Raw genomic sequence first — 18,099 nt, 5'->3', positions numbered from 1 at the left:
TGGACGAGTGCAGATTGTGACGATATTATATAAACCCTTGTAATCGTCCATTGTGTCCACTTTGTCCAGTAGGAATTTAAGGGTCAGTTCAATTCTCGATCATCACCATGAAGGTTCTGCTACTCTCAGCATTAGTTACCGTCGCCGCTGCTTTCCCTAACTACAGGGACTTATTTCCCAATGGATACTCAGTCCCTAACCCATGTGCTGCTGATACCTGGGAAGCCGTAGGGCACTTTGATCCGCATCATCACACAGTAGCCAAAAATCAGTTCGGAAAAGTAAGAATACTGGCCTCGTATAATGATATAACATTAGTTAGGGCACATTTTGTTAAGTAAATGAGAGAAGTTTGAACTTTATTAGGATTGGAATTCTGCAGGAACTAATTCTAATATATATTTAACATTTCTCTTATTCACTTCTTCGACAGGATTTTTCAGCCGCTGGCCACGTGTGGACCGAGGCACTGTGTAAAACTGACTCTGATGGGGATGGGAGAACAAACGGGGAGGAGTTGGGTGACCCTGCCTGTAACTGGACACCCGGAGACAGACCTGCGGGCACCGCCTCAGGACACCCAGGTAGGGCACCTGTCTCAGGGCTGATTTATCACATAATTTTAAAGTCAGAAACTATGTATGAATAATACAATTGCAGTCATTAATATTTGCTCGAGTAAATGTATAACTGAAGTATGAAAAAAACAACAACCTTGTTTCAATTTGCTGAAAAAACATGGGATAAGTAGTGTAAAATGTAGAAGAAAATGAAAACTCTATGGATAAATACAAAATTGTCTTCGTTTTTTCATTAATATTACAAAAAACAGTAGACGTGCAGTTAAATCTAAACAACATATTGCAATCTGCTTAAAATTGAAAGCACTCATGCAATCCAAAGTATGTAATGAGAATGATTTTTAACTATATATTTAACGTAATATATTATAATATATATTCCCCACATGCGTCAGTTCCCATACGTGTATATAACCTTAATGTAGAGATGTTTATGAAAAACAAAAAATATAAACGGGCGAAAAAAAGGCCACTATATACATTGAAAGTATAGTTGGTATCCTTTATTAGTATTTCTACTTATTAGAACAAATAAAAACAAACAACAATAAAGAACAAAAAAGAACAAAAAGCAAATAAAAGAGTAAATAAAACAAACACATCAAACGAATTCTGTATAGGAACAATGAATAATTTGTTATTCTATTTACAGGCATTTGTGAGCCAGTTGGATCAACTGCTTGCAGTGGCCAAGCTTTCAGATGTGGTTGTCATGGTAGTCAATGTGTAGGAAAATAAAATGACACTCTAAATATCTCCAATAAAGTATTAGGATATAAGAAATAGTATTAATATTTCTCACCTTCTTTTTAGACTAATATTGCGGGAAGATCCTTTTCTTCTTGATGGAAGAATATCATTACAGTCAAACCTCGTTATCTCGAACTCGATGGGACCGAGAAAAAACTTTGAGATATCTGAGGGTTCGAGATATCGAGGGTAAAATTCTTAAGGAAATCCGAATACTTGGTTAGGACTTCCCAATCACTTTGACATATCCATGGTATTCGAGATATCCGTGTTGTAGATACCGAAGTTCAACTGTATTTACAGTGTAGTCAAGCTGTGGCAACATGCGTGCTGTACGTACTAAGAGTTGAAAGGCTCGGAAAACAACAATGTTACAACAGGCGCAGGTTAGTCTTGACAGTCCTATGACCCAATGTCTCTTAATAGGTGGATGGAAAGTCAGACTCTCAAAGGGACACAGGCATGCATCAATCGCAAGCTATAGTTTATGGAGTTTAGATTAAAGCAATACAAGCTGTCAGCGGCGGCAATTTTTTAACTCAATTTTGTGTGGTAAATTAACAATAATGTGTTACAAATAGATAATCTGCAAGTAAAGACATTAATCTTTATTTTAAAATCTCTAATCTAAAATTTAATGTTTCATTTATGTTAACTATATTTAACTACAAAAGCCATAATTTAGTAAATCTACTAATACAAATCTTGATCATTATAGTTTCACGACTTGTAAACTATGACAAACAGCTCAACACTTTAGTTAACATGCGTTTTTATATACAAAAAAACAACTCTCAACTATAGTATATGGCTCCGATTCACAAAATGTTTAATGATAAAAAATTTGATTTTGAATTGAAATGATGCATTTTTATTTATTTTATGACTCAAGGTATAGTTTGCGATGCAAAACTTAATGATCGTTCATTAATTTCCTTAACTATATTAATATTTCGACAACTAAAAATTATGATTTTAATAAAAATAATTTTATGACATTTACCCTTTAAATGTTCCTAAAGAGGACAAGGCTTGTACATGTATTTCAAGTTATTGCAAACCACGGGTTCCTATAGTGATCAATTCCCTTCCACGATTCTGGTTTGTGTAGTAGAAGGGACACTAAGTAATACCTGACACAGATCGATAACACAAAGAAACAAAAAACAGAAAAATAGTATATCTATTTTTAATTGAATTGATTGATTTTTTTTTGTTGTTGTTGTTTTTTTTTTTTTTTTTTGGTTTTGTTTTGTTTTGTTTTTTTTGCTCATCTCAGTTTGTTTCCTACCTTAACCTTGGATCGAATATTTCAGTATTACAATGGAGAAGTTTGGTCATGTTGAGAATCAAGGTGAATAATATACATTTATTGACTGGGTTCGAGTACAACATGCGTTTTGTCGAACCCAAGAACCAAACGGCCTCAGGCAAACAGTTTGGTTCGAGGGGTCGACAAAACGCATTTTGTCCGGGAACACAGTCGATAATTTTTTGTTATACCTTTTACTTATTTTTTTTATTTTTTTTTTACATACATGTATCTTGTGCTGGCTTCGATTATGTAAATTTCCTTACTCGCACTGCGATAAAACTCGGTCAATTCTGTCACTGTCGAACACCAACGAATGCAAACAAGATTTAGCTGATCCCGCCCACAGTGTGACGTAAACGGTCCAATATTTCATCGACAGGTCGAATATCTCACTTTGCGGTCAAATATCGATTTTTTAATGACCATTCAGTAAAAAATTGGAAATGTTAGAATTTTTTTGGTCAATTTTTAAAGGTATAACAATAGGATTTAATTATCACGAGGGACAGTGTGGGGTACAGACACAACTTGTTTGCAGTTTCAAACTGGATCCTTTTTTATATTCATGAATTCTATTCATCGGTAAAGCTGTAAATACTTTGGAATAAACGTACCCATTAACCTGTTTACTGTTTAGGAAATACTTTTTCGACGAGTGACTAGTCCCCAGTCTCTATACAAGATTAGTCAAGGCAAGGCTGACGATTATCTTGGAAGAGAACTGCTGCCTTACCTAGCTATAGTCACTTATTGGGAAAATATCAACTCGGAATTTACAGTTTCTGGGAATAACCCCTCTGTTTACTCTTATAAAATTTTGTTTTAAGGTCAGACATTTCCTGAATAATTCTATACTGGAACGGTTTTTGGTTTACATATTTTTCAGACATTTTGAAAATAGTTTAGAAATGAGATAGTGATATTTATAAATATTTTTGGTATATTACAATGGAATACAAAAACAGATATTCAAGGAACGAACGTGTCGTCAGACCTTAATAAACGCTAATGATAAAAAAAAAATTACGATTCATATTTAAAATACACACAAGCTTAGCTAGTATGCCTTGTTGGAAAAATTTTGACAGAAAAGACATTTTTCTTGACAATTTTATAAAAGAATGACAGTAATTCCTCCCAGTTAGAGTTATCTCCCTTAACAGATGACCAATGGACCTTAAAGCACACCCGTTTAGGTCTCTAAAATGAAAATTCCAAAACCCAAGTGCTCATTCTGATTACCAATCATATCTGACTTTCATCTAAAAATAAATGAGCACGAGTTTTGATGACAGTACATGTATATTTACATCCACTGAATATTATTTCCTTTATTTCTTATAAAAACTATTGCCGTTAATCAGTCCATAAACAACACTAAGCAAGCCACCTGCATAGATTTCTTAAGCAACGATTGTTCCATCAAATATGCATATAATGACATACACACCTATAATATTTAATTTACTTTGACTGTTTTTTTTTTAATAAAGATATAAATATAAACAATAAAATGTCTTTCTTTCTTTGTTAGTACGGGAATTAACGTCACAGCTATTGCAGAAAAAATTCACATAACCCGCTTCCGCGGGTTTTGTATTTTTTTCTGCAACAGCTGCGACATTAATTCCCGTACTAACAACCAAAGAAAGGATTTTATTGATAAATAAAGAGGGAATAGACATGGATGACACAGTTTTACCAGAGATTTCTTTGCAAAGTGCTTGTACAAATCTAACGAGACTGCTACAGCTCAAATAATTATTCCATTAAATAAATATAACCAAACCAAACAACCCCCCCCCTCAAAAAAAAAAACTCTTAACACTGGCATCTTGGGATCTTGACACTGGAAATTGACCATCTGCTGGACAGTCTGACAATGTCATATCGTTTTCTCCCAGCTTTTATCACCCCGTCTTAATTCAACTGGACATTGGTGGATTATTAGTAACTTTATCTTGGAACATGAAGGTTGTTCTACTTTTTGCACTTGTCCCCTTTATTGTGGCAGCCCCATTCTACAGGGGTATGTTCCCTAACGGCTTTATGGTACCCAACCCCTGTGCTGATGGTGTCTGGGTAGCTGTCGGTCACATGGATCCTTTCCATCACACTCAGGAGAAAAATCAGTTCGGAAAAGTAAGACTTTTCCCCCAGTTATGTTCTTTTACGAACGTTTATGTTTATTACCGTTATTGCAAAATGTTACCGAATATATATATGAAAGACTGTAAACGACATTTTTGCTCGATAATTTGAATATTTATATGTTCACATATTGACAGATTTTTAAAAAAAAAAAATATTCAGATGAGAAAAACAGGTTTGTGTCGTGTCGCCCTATTGGGTGACCGCACTTATCTTGGGAATTTGTCTAGCTCGCTCGCTTGTGAGAGACCCTTATTTATAATGATTCTGCTTTTCAGCCACCAGGTCCAGATTAGGTTTGGGTGCACTGTAATAAGGAAAAGCAAAGCGTGGATCAAATTAAAAACGATGTTACTTTATTCACGTCTCCGAATAGAATGCACAACAAAAAGTCACCAGGCACAATAAAATAAATCATTATGAGTTGCTCGTAGCATTACAAACAAGTGTGCCTTAACCTACCTAACATCTGGTGACTCATAGAGTGATTAAACAATATTAAAAAGACTCACTCTATATAATAAAAAATCTAGACAATGTAATTTCCAACTGAAATACTAAAGCTCGTACTTTTGTTTACACTGGATACATTTAAATTTACCTCCCTCGACTGGAGAGTTTGATAATAATAATAGAGCCAAACAAAGAAAGGCATTATATTTCCGGTATAAAACCGATAAAAAGTAAAACGTGTCTAACTATAAAACTACACTCTACATAGGACTACAGCTACCAAAATACAAGAAAAATCATAAGAACACACATCAAATATAAATGCCCTGATCTCAATATAATACTTTTATAATAGATTTCTATTTTAATGAAAGCTCAAATTTTGTAAACTAAAGCTCAAATTTTTGTAAACTCCAGAAATTAATTGCAAATGTTAATAAATAATTAATTAATCTTTTCTTTATAAATTCTAGAAAAATAACTTAACCAAATAAAACATTTTTACCATACCTGTAATAAGGAAAAGCAAAGCGTGGATCAAATTAAAAACGATGTTACTTTATTCACGTCTCCGAATAGAATGGCCGAGTTGCGGGCACAATTCCATTCGGAGACCCACGCTTGCCGTGAATTATTTTGTCCAATCAAATTAGTTTTTCTTTGTTAATTTGTATCAATAATAGCCAAAATATCGTATTTTGAAAAATCACATGACATGAACTGACCATTACCTGAGTATTTGACCTGCCACTTAACAAGTTAATCCCCTAACAATAGGTTAATGGATTCTACTTCGTTTGATAGTGTTTTTGACACTAGATAAAAAAGATAAAAGAACCCATAAATAAATATACAAAAAAAGCACATCACCTATCTACAAATTACTGCTGTTCTCTTTTTCCAGCAAAATTACATAATTGTATGGCTAAAGGCTTAAACAGTTTACTAATCCCTCATGCCAAATCTTCTGAGTAACACATATTATTTATTTTAGACAATTACCTGTACTTATTTTTTTCTTCAAAGACATTCCTTCTTTTTCATCAAATAAAATACTATTACCAAATTTCTATACATATATCTGAAATTGTAACAGGAAATAAAATAAAGACTTTACTATATAATTCCTATAAAACGAGAATACCCAAAATGTTATGTTAAAATATCCACATACATTAATCTTAACCCAAATTGAAATATTAATTGACTAAAATTCAAAGTGAAATTTTATCTTTAATCATAACTGTCCTTTCTGACATATTTCATTTTGTCAAATAAAATCTGCAACATGACTATTTTCCCCCTTGCTACCATTGCTTTCGTCCCTGAAAGCTCAAATTTTCCTCATGGATAATGAAAAATATTTAATTTGAAAGATATCCAAGGCATCAATTACATACCCTCGACAAAAAAATTAATACATTGTTTTTCTTCTTTTTTTGTTTTTTGTTTTATGCAATATATCACATGTTTAAAAACTACAATTAAACCTATGGATAAAAAAATATTTATATAAAAAAAAATATATATATACATGTATATACATAAAGGCAATATTGATACCCATATATGTGTTCATTTTGAATCCCTGAGATTTTTCAATACTTTATTACTTATAAGTGGGAAAAATGAACAAACAAATATCATAAAATAGTCATCCAATATTAAAGAGTAAAAAAAACCAATGAGGTCCCTGTAATAAGAATTCATACAATAAATGGAAAAAGAAAAAAAAAATTATTGAGTTGTGCGATTCAATGCAATGTTGACAACGGAACATAGAAAAAAATTAAAACCATACAAAAGGAATTGAAAATATTGTTAATCTTTTCTGCACTGGGTCATTTAAAGGGTAACCAGCATGTTTTTGTGTGGGTTATTTAGATGGAAAGCATAATTGTTGTGTAATAAGATGACATAGGCACTGAATGGTTGTTTTAAAATTCTTTTGAGTTTATGGTGGGTAAATGGGTTGATGGTAATGGTTGATGGAATGGTAATGGTCATGTTGGTTCGAGTGTCAGTGACTTTGAAATTTGTCCACGTAGCTAATAATTTGCATGATGGAAAAGGAGTAATTGAAATATCTGCAATTTGAGGTGTTGAAATAGTGTAATATGAAGGACACAAGGACAATCTAGTTATAAACACCATAACACAATCACCACCTGTAGTTAATTCTAGTGCCAAAATGGATCCTTTGCATGACTTTGATTTGTACATCCAGTATAAGAGAAGTCCCAAGATGACCAGTACAACTGTACTTAAAATAACTGATGCATGAATCCAAGTAAATTCTGAAAACCAAGTTGAGCTTATGTCTGTTGGATTAGGAGTTGAAGTTTCAAGTTTTTCATAAATGAAAGAAGGGACTTTGTCAGATGTGGCATTTTGTACTTGTTGTAGAACTAAAAGTGATGTTGACAGTTTTCTGAATTTCAAGACCAACACAATACAAAATCCTAAACACAGTGCTGCAATACTTAAAGCTACATATGTTAAAATGTTGGAAGTACCTAACCAATCATCTTGAATATCAATTTTGCCATCTATTAAAGGTTCTGCCAGAGTTTTGAAAATTTTCTCATCCTTTTTGGCTGCTTTAGCAATTTTCTTTAAACTTAAATGGGCTTTTTGATCATTTACTAATATCTCATTTAAGGAATGATTATAAAATTTCAGTTCAGGAATGGACATATTTATTGGTGTAGGAAATAAACTGTCCCCAAACACATGTTCTAATTTAGAATCATCAAAAAATTCTTGTAATAAGGCCAAATTTACAGGATGGATCACTGAAAAATTTGAAGAAGAGTTGTAACAATCCACTAATCTTGGTGCATAAAACAGAGATTGGGTTGACAATGAGCATCTACAAGGAATATGAATGATGCAAAAAGCACATCCCTTTAAAACTTTTTGTTCCTTTGGACAATCTAAGACCAAAGTTGGTGTATTATACAACAAAACTGAGGTTGATGTGATTTCAAAAATGTTTGCTTTCAGTAAAGAAGGAATAAATCTAAAGTCACACAATTTTTGAACTTGTTTAACATCATTTGAGTATAAAGCCATTGTACAATCAGGTTCAGTTATAGGGGTCAAGGCCCTATTGGAATTACATAGTATGGTGGGTCCATGATCACAATTAACTAAATCTTCTGCTGATAACGAGACAAAATAATCATGGTGACTTGTGATTGCAAAATAATCTGGTGTGGACAGGAGCTGTGTAGCATGCATGTCTGAGGTTACATTGGTTGAGGTAGGAACAGGTAAACTAATGACCTTGAACAATTGTAAAGGTTGTTTCTGTGTTGAGATGGGAAATTTCACAGTAATGAATAATGATGATTTATCCCTTGCATACAAAAATTTTCCATGAGAATAATAAAATGAATAATCTGTATGAATTAAATAAAAATTCTTGTATGATTTTCTAAGTTTGAAATTGATATTGGAAATGGCTCTGGTGATTAAAAATTTTGGAATTAAAAATGGAGTTATCTTTCCTTCTAATAAACTCTGGACTGCAGCTGACAGTTTATCAAACTGGGTTCTCAAAAGAGTAGCTCTGTTAACTTGTGACATTAGAATTTTTGACACATTAACAAAAGATTTTTCCAAATCATATAATTTGTTATTAAAAGCAGTTGCAATTTTTGAAATGTACTCTGAATTTTCTTTAATACCAGCAGCTAAGTTGTCCATTCTGTGATTGCTTACAGTAATGAAAGATGACAAATGAGATCCATGTTGTTGCAGTGCTTTTGCAATATTTTCTGTTTTCCTATTTAATGCATTGATGTGTCCAGCTAAAATATTGACATCATCTATAGTTGCGGTGCCAAAAATACTTTTTGAGAGTGACCCAATAAATGGAAGTAAAGCTCGGAGTTGTCTACCTTGTTTTAAAATGTTTGTTTGAGGAACTAAAGTTTTGATTTGGCGCATGGTTTCATTGAAATGAATTAAGGTTTCTTTATGTAATCCCTGGACAAAATTTGCAAGATTGTTTAACAAAACACATCCTTGTCGAAAAGTATGAACATTGCAAAAAGGTATTCTAGATACATGAATTCTTTTTGGAAGTTTCACATGAAAGGTATGGAGCCAATACTCCTGAGATAAAATAATGCTTGATTGTTCTTTAAAAACTACCCCATAATTGATTCTCTGTACGATTTTGTCTTCAGTTTTCTCAGGTCTAGCTTGGGCTGGAATGGTTATCACAGTCATTACTGCTAACACAAGGAACATGGTATTGTGGAATCCCCCAAATTTTCCTACAAATATATTTATAGAAAAAAATTTAAGGTTGTGGTACATTTGTCATGAAAACAAGAACCGATCGTTATTCGTGTTTTCTAGCACTATAAAAAACTGCAGAGTTAACTACATTGATTATCTGACCATACCACAGCAATAATTCTTTTTCTTTATTTATGTGTAAAATTTAAGGTGTTAAATGGTAAGTGAAATTTCTGAATTTTAACTAAACAAAAATGAATGGCTAGCCATTTATAAGGGGATTTTACTGTTGACCAAATGCAATAACCCATAATAACTTGCAAATACATATCTAAAACATTTAGAAATAAAAATGAGACAAATTCACTCTATTACCCTTGCTAATTTATGAGTTTTCCATTCAGACTTTCTTTATCTAACTTTTCACCTCTAATCAACCTTTTTTTCTTTAATAATGCAGGTGCTTTAAGCTTTGGCATTAACATACTTTATGCAGTACACAAATGTTTTGGCATAAATATTTTTCTTAATGATTTCCTTTGTTAAATGTTAGTACTTCTTAATATTTTCTCTTAAAACAAGTTTTCCTAATTGTTCCTAATTTGTGAACTTTTTGTTTATGAGTTCCATAACTTCATCATCAAAACAGTGATCAGGTTCCCATGTTTTGGAACCATCCTCCCACTCTACTCTTATTTCTCTTCTTCCATTTTTAAATCTGCCCCTTAGAAACTTTTTAAATTTCCATTTTCTATGTGGATCATGTATTTCTTCATCTAACAAGTCTGATTCATCTTCATTCCCTTGACCTTGGTCAATGTTTGCATCATTTGGAACAACTGTTCCTTCACCTTGATCATTACCTGTATTTGCATCTGTGTCATTTTGAGATTGACCTTGATCATTTTGTACAGTGTCATCATTCTGTCGACCTTGGGGTGGATCAACTGGATCCTGACCTTGACCATTCTGAATCTGAATTTGTTGCTCGGGTTGCTCAAAGTTTGGTCTTTCATCTTCATCATAGTAATGTTTTAAGTTTGATGCATTCATCATTGACATGTGAAGTTTGTTGTCCGATTTTCTCTTCAGTTTATAAGTGAAGTTGGGACCAATTTCAACAATTTCATAAGGTCCCTCAGATTTATCATACAGTTTGCTAGATAACCCCTTTGGAACCTTGTTAATTTTTATCAGTACTTGATCGCCAAGTTTGAAATCTGGGATTTTCACATTTAAGTCATGCCTAGTTTTGTTTTGCTCTTGATGCCATTTTATGTTCTCTTTAGCAATTTCGTCATGGACTTTAAGATTTTCTAGAAACTCATTGATGTAGGCTTTTGTGTCCCTACTCATGTTTTCAAGTGGTTCTAGCGCAACATCATATGGGAGGCGCATTTCTTCCCCAAACATTAAAAAGAAGGGGGAGAACTCTGTGGAATGCATTGAGGGTGCTTTTCTGTAAGCCATTAAAATACTTGCAATTAATTTTGGCCAATCATTTTGAGCTTTCCCACAATATGCCCTCAAGGATTGTGCAAGTGTACTGTTTTGTCTTTCCACTAAGCCATTTGTTTTTGGATGATAAGCTGAAGTTTGATGTTTAGTAATTTCAAAAATTTCACATAATGCCTTTACCAATTTAGACATGAAATTTGTGCCTCTGTCTGAAACAAGAACTTTTGGAGCACCAAATCGAGAGAAAATTTCTCTGAACAGTACATTTGCAGTTTCCTCTGCTGTTTGAGTTCTCATAGGGAAACCTTCCACCCATCTAGTGTATGAATCTACACAGAGTAAAATGTGTTCATGTCCCTCTTTTGTTTTGTAAAGGGGACCCAAAATATCAATGTGCCATCGATCAAATTTGTGCACCATTGGGAGAGGGTTCATTGGAGGTTTTGACGGATTGTAGTCACGTTTTGCGCGTTGACAGCGATCACAAGATTTCACGTATTCGATGATGTCACTATGCATACGCGGCCAATAGTATTTGCGGTAGATAGCGGTCCTTACCTTTTCAATGCCTAGATGTCCTCCTCCTGCCAGACTGTCATGATAAGACAATAATGCATCTTTTCTAAGCACTCGAGGTAATGCAATTTGCTTGATAAAGTTGAATTCTCCTTGAGGTTTACGACATCTTTTCTGAAACCAGTGATACAACACATCCCCTACCATGCTATAATGTTTGGCTTCTGCTATCACTGCATCTCTCGTTTTGACTTCTGCTGGCAATGTTCCATCTTTAAGATATGTATAAATATCTTGAAAATCTTGGCACTGGGATTGGAGTTGTCCAATAGTTGCTACATCCAGAGGAATCTGCTGATGTTCTTCAGGTTCATCCTCCTCCTCTATAGCTAAGGTCTCGGGTTCCTCATTTGCATATGTGAAACTTACCTCTACACAACAAGCTTCTTCTAGGGAATCCTGTTCATCCACTAATGTATCTGGAAGATTCTCTGTTTGAATACTGACTGAATTTATACTTGGCAACTTTTCTGGGTGTTCGTCTCCCTCATCTTCACTCTCTGTGTCTGAGAAATTAATATTTGAGGTTTGGATACCCACGGATCTGACTTGGGTGTCACTTACTTCTAACTGTACTATCTCTGCTTTTTCCTCCTCCAGTGAGTTGTTCGAGCCCTTTTCTGCTGAAATTCTGACAATACTTGTTGCTTGTCTTACCCCAGGTTGATATTCTCGTCTACTGAGAGCATCTGCTACTAAATTGCTCTTACCTGGTCTGTGTATGATTTGGAAGTTGTATTCTTGTAGCTGGAGAGCCCATCTTTCTAAACGACCAGTGTGTTTGGCTGTTTGCAGCCAAACAAGTGCTTTGTGATCAGTAATTACTGTAAACCTACTGTGTACCAGATAAGGTCGAAATGCGGCAATGCCTTCCAGCACTGCCAAGCATTCCTTTTCGGTAGTATTGAACTTCCTCTGATCTTGACTGAGAGACTTACCTCCATAGGATACTACATATTCTCGATTATCATCATCTACTTGGCCCAACACATACCCAATGGCATTGTCAGAGGCGTCACATGTCAGTATGAAAGATCTAGATGTGTCTGGGTATGACAAAATTGGGGCAGATAATAACTTGTCTTTGAGGGTATCAAAGGCATTTTGGCAAGATTCAGACCATTGAAATTTTCTCTCTTTACATAACAAGGCATTAAGTGGGGTAGCAATTTTAGCAAAATCTTGGATAAATTTCCGATAATAGTTTGCCATACCCAGAAAGCTACGTACCTGTTTCTGTGTCTTGGGAATGGGAAACTCACTGACTGCACGGGTCTTGGCAGGGTCTACTTGTACTCCCTTACGTGATATAATGTGCCCTAAGAACTTAACTTCTTTGACGGCAAAGTGACATTTTGATGGCTGCAGTTTCAAATTTGCCTCTCTCAGACGATCAAACACTTGTTCTAAGTGTTGCAGATGTTCATCAAAGGATCGCGAAAAGATTAAAATATCATCCACGTAGACAAGTACCGATTTCCAATTTAACCCTCTCAGCACATTTGACATAAGTGTTTGAAATGAAATGGGGGAATTAGTAAGGCCAAATGGCATACGTTTCCACTCATACACTCCTTCTCTTGTTATGAAAGCTGCTTTCTCTCTACTTTCCTCATCCAGTTCCATTTGCCAGAATCCAGACATGAGATCTAAATTAGTAAAATAGTTTGCTCGTGCCTCACCTATAGCATCAAAAACACTTTCCAAATGGGGAAGTGGGAAGGACATGGGTACTGTAATTTTGTTTAAAGCACGATAATCACAAGCAAACCGAAATTGACCATTCTTTTTCTTTACTAAAACCACTGGCGAATGCCATTCTGAATTTGATGGTTGTATAATACCATGATTTAACATTTCTGAAATTTGTTTTTGAATTTCTTTTGAAGCTTGAGATGATGTTCTGTAAAACTGTTGGCGAACAGGCTTTGAATTTGGTTTTATTTCAATTTTATGTTTGTAAGCACTTGTCCTTCCCAGTTCACTGAGGTCAACAGCAAAGTTACTTCGATGTTTTGCTAAAAATTTCAGTAAAACCTCTTTTTGATTTGGATCTAAATCGGAATTCTCTAAATCAAATGCAATTTCACTTGGTTTTTGACCTTTGGAATTGTCTGGATTCAACGCACTGATACTCATTGTCTCATTTTCTAAGGCATACACTTCTCGAGTTTGCACCTCACACACATTAGCTACTACAAAATTCTTTGGTAAGTACACATCCTCAAATGTAGGATTAATCAACCTCATAACCACATCATCTCTGATACTTACCAAGCATTTAGCACCAGATAATTGTAAAGATTGCAACTCTTCATGAGGTTCTAACAGTACTTGCTCACCTAATTTTTGTCTTGAAATATGTACAGGGACATTAATTTCACACCTTTGGGGAATTTTCATAGCACATTTTACACGGGCATACCCATTGTTGGTCGAAATTGAACAAACATTTGCATCACCATTGTGATCAGGAATGTGTAGTGTATTGGTCTCAGAAAACCTAAGAGTTGTGTTGTTTGCACACAAGAAATCTACTCCTAAAATGAAAGCATGGTGTAAACCATCTACCACATGAACTGAGAAGTTATAATCCTGACCATTGATATCTAACTTCATCTCTAACTTACCTGCCACAGGTAACAATTTGCCACTAGCACCCTTAACTGATCGGAAATCAGGTGATGTCAACCTATCATGAGCATAAATAGTCTTTCTAAAGAACTCTAAATTCATAATTGTAACAGAAGCACCAGAATCCACTAAAGCACTAGTTTTTCTTCCACCGACTTGCAGTGGAATTGTGTTCTTTGTCATGTGTGCCACTAGATTGACTTGTGGCTGGTTGTCATGGTGCCCATCTCTAGAATGTTTTCTAAAGACAGGCGCGCACCCCTATTGTTTACTGTTTTGAAACGAGGAAGTGTGCTTGTGGTATTTTGAGTGTGTTACTATGCGTGAACGTTGCTGTAAGTGCTGTGCGTAAGAAGAGCAAGTTTTCTTAAAATGACCCAATTTACCACAAAAATAACAGCTTGACATATTAACCTTTTTAGCATTGCAATTGAAAGAATCGCATAACTCACCAGAACAGTTGTGACAGGAACCTCTCCCATTGCTTGGCCTATTCTGAGGATGTCTGGATCTGGGTCCCTGATATTGTGTCTCCTGTCTAGCCTGCCGTTGGGAATGCTGATAGCCACCATTTCCCTGTTGAAAGCGGTTTCCACCATTTCCCTGTTGAAAGCGGTTTCCACCATTTCCTTGTTGGTAAGGCCTACGGGGTCCACCATTATTCCTCCATGGCTGGGACTCTCTCGGTGGGGCCTGCTGAGAAAATTGGGCATCGTTCACTGACTCCTGTATGGCGTTTATGTCAGTCCTCACTTCCTGTAGAGCATTCAGCAAGGCTAAATTGGTTGAGTCCTGCACTGATGAGGTTTTCTGTCTGATTTTGTTGGCAAGTTCGGCTCGGCATGCACAGTTCCTCAGTTGTTCTAAAGAATGAGGGTCATCCTTTACCACATCCGCACTTATGTCTGGCTTCAGTCCATTAATTATGACTGTAATTAGCCAGTCCTGGTCTACACTTCGGTCATTGGTCATACTAGTCACTCGGTGTATAAAGTCCTCTACACTTTCTTGGTCCTTTTGTTTAACATCCATCAGTTGTAAATTATGTCTTGAGGACGGCTGGAATCGATTATGTAAGGCCCTGCGAATAGACTCTAGTGACGATTTTACCGTGCGGTCCAAAGCGTAGAACCAGCTTTCGGCAGCCCCTTCCAGATAAAAGGGGAGGGTGTTGATGGCGACTTCCTCTGTGAGCTTTTGGAGGTTAATAAAGGTTATGAACTTGTACCACCATTGTACCACAGACACCTTCCCATTGAATTTTTCAAGTCTAACTTTGGGAAAAGATGAGCTTCCCTGAGAGTTGGTTGGATAATTCCTGTTGGTTAAAGAAGAGGGTGGATCAAAAGTGAGTGGGATTGGGGGTTGTCTGGTTGACACTTCCCTCAACTGTCTCCTTAGGGATTCAATTTCTTCTTCTTTTTCGTCTAACTCTCGGTTTCTGCGGTCTTGGAGACGTTGTATCTCCTCCTGTTGACTTCGTAACTCTCTCTGTAACGAACTCACTTCTTCCTGGTTGTAATCTTCCTCGATGGTGTCGGAGTTCTCCGGTGCTGAAGCATTAGATGGAGCAGGCATTTTGCTGTACTTTCTTAAGTTATATCGGTGAAAGGCTGTATTTTCTTTCAACTCCACAATATGGTTCATCCGGGTTTCGGATACCCGGATTCTCCACCAATTATAACCAGTTAGATTTTGGTTATAAAGTTATAAAAGTAATTCCTGGACTATATCCGTTGTTTAGCGTAAACGGGGAAGAAGGAATGTTGGCGGGTAAAAAGTAGCGGCGCTGTGGGGCCGTAATACAATGCAAACGAGAAAGGTGCCGTATTCCTTATGGTCTTCCAATATAAAGTCCAAGAACTGGTAAAATTAAGTTTCCGAATTTATTATAGACGATGGTGAATAACAATCAACATAAATTTCAATAATAGCTTACAAGTCTTAACCGAGTTGGATGTGGCCGGTAGAGCATCGGGCCTCCAAACTGAAGAAGGTATAATGGACATAGCTTTTTGTAAGATAGAGAGTAAACAATAATTGAATTATGACACTAGCTGAGTTAATTGATAGACAGGTGTGTTTCTTTGATGGAATGGACATAAAAGACATTGCTAAATAATTATATAAACAAAGTTATTGATATTAGACTAACAGGTCCTGAGGCATTTACACCTAACGAGTATCAATTCTTTTGACACGTCACTTAAAGTCAATTGGAATGTCTTAATCCTGTTTCAAAGAGAATGAGATTCAATCAACTAAATAATATACACACAATGATAATAGATAGAGAATTTAACAGATAAATGTCCAAATTTAGTAAAATATGTTTAAAGAGTTATTTATTTCAAAAACGTTAATTTTGCTCGGTGATAATATCCTTCGGCCTCCGGGAAAACACGTCCTCGTGTTTTAGAAAGGAACACCCTCAATAAAATGGTGAGCACTGTTGGCACTGACAATGTCCGTGGAAGTTGTTGTACGCGGGGTAAGGGTTGGGTCCATGTTGCAGATTTTATTTGACAAAATGAAATATGTCAGAAAGGACATTTGTCTCTTATTTTCAAAATTTTCACTTTTTTTTATAAAGCTGTTCAGTACTATTTTCTTGAATGATGTCATTTTTCTTTAATGGTGTCATTTTTATAGAATTTTGTGTGAACATTATTTATTAGAATGGAAGTATGCATGAGTATGACAAACGAATACACAAAAGCTTCATGTATAGTTCAATAAACCTATAAAATATTAATCCGTTTGGGTGATATTTTACTATAAATTTATAACAATACTTCCCTAGTTTGACAATGTCCATGCTATGTGAAAATAGTATTAATTAATAAATAATTATTTCATTAATTAATGAAATAATTAGGTTATTTCAAGGAATCTGAACAAAAACAAAACAAACAAACAAAACAAAACAAAAAACACACCAAAAAACAAACATTTATTTTAAAGACGTGTGAATGTCTGTTCATATCTGAGCACTTACGAACCGCTCGAAAAAAGGAATATTTTCTGTCTCAGATTTTGGATCAACTTTTTCATAACATTATTTAAATCATACGCAAGATGAATCAACACATGTTGTCATAGAATTTATACGTAGGGTAATCTAAGACAAACTTGAGTTGTCTCAGGTTGACAACAGGCATAATTTGCTCTGCCAGTAATATTTTGGTAAAAAAAGAAGATTTTAAAAGTTTGAAAAACAACATTCAAGTCCCTCTCGTAGTGTAGACTTCTCTGCAAAAATAAAAGTAAAATCCTAGAACACAGGACGTAGGCCAGAGCGTAGAAAATGTTTAAGGATTAATAATAAGGGCTTTTATTGTATCTGGAATGAAAGGATTTGAAAAATATAATGATGTGTAAAATGTTCGGTACACTTTGTAGGACTTTTCGGCAGCTGGCCATCTTTGGACACGTGATCTCTGTATGAAAGACTCAGATGGTGACGGTAAGACGAATGGGGAGGAGCTTGGTGACCCAGCCTGCCAATGGATTGTCGGCGACGCACCCGCTGCCAGGCCGACGGGGCAGCCCGGTAAATACAAAATTTTCTGTCTTTATTGTTGTAAATTCAATTTTTAGTTTAAAATTGCCTAAAATTTTAATAAATGTGAAAACAACAGTTTCCTTAACTTTAATATGATTTTAATTATATACACCTGTACACAATGCCGAAAAAAAATAAGAAAGAAAGAAAATCATGATAAGACTTTTAAAGATTTTACTAAAATGTCACCGTCCTAATGATTCATGTACATGTATTTATTGGAACTAACATTCTGGATGTTAAAAACAGGTATTTGTGAACCCGTTGGATCGCATGCTTGTAGCAAACAAAATTTCACGTGTGGAAGTCAGCGAAGTGTGAATCTGCTGACTCTAAATCTGTAATTTATCTAACTATATGTAATG

At 35.1% G+C, this 18,099-nt stretch overlaps 1 protein-coding gene across 1 annotated transcript; it reads left to right on the top strand.

The window, feature by feature from the left end:
- Positions 1-42: 42 nt before the first annotated feature.
- LOC133173954 (temptin-like) lies at positions 43-18,078 on the top strand. Its single transcript, XM_061309017.1, has 5 exons — positions 43-281; positions 434-584; positions 1,234-1,307; positions 17,572-17,722; positions 17,984-18,078. The coding sequence occupies exons 1-5, from the start codon at positions 108-110 to the stop codon at positions 18,076-18,078; spliced, it is 645 nt and encodes a 214-aa protein (XP_061165001.1). The 5' UTR covers positions 43-107.
- Positions 18,079-18,099: the final 21 nt, after the last annotated feature.

This window comes from Saccostrea echinata, unplaced genomic scaffold (genome assembly GCF_033153115.1).
Source record: "Saccostrea echinata isolate AGI-Se365-2 ecotype Australia unplaced genomic scaffold, CSIRO_AGI_Sech_v1 ptg000056l, whole genome shotgun sequence".
In the NCBI taxonomy this organism is placed as follows: domain Eukaryota; kingdom Metazoa; phylum Mollusca; class Bivalvia; order Ostreida; family Ostreidae; genus Saccostrea; species Saccostrea echinata.
The sequence above is the reverse complement of the archived record's forward strand: the minus strand, read 5'-3'. Positions and strand labels throughout refer to the sequence as shown.

What these genes read in the sequence shown, in the direction of transcription:
- LOC133173954 (XM_061309017.1), top strand. Translation starts at nt 108, where the DNA reads ATGAAGGTTCTGCTACTCTCAGCATTAGTTACCGTCGCCGCTGCTTTC. An exon ending in CACCGCCTCAGGACACCCAG is followed by an intron (nt 585 to 1,233) that starts GTAGGGCACCTG and finishes TTCTATTTACAG; the next exon opens with GCATTTGTGAGCCAGTTGGA. An exon ending in GTTGTCATGGTAGTCAATGT is followed by an intron (nt 1,308 to 17,571) that starts GTAGGAAAATAA and finishes TACACTTTGTAG; the next exon opens with GACTTTTCGGCAGCTGGCCA.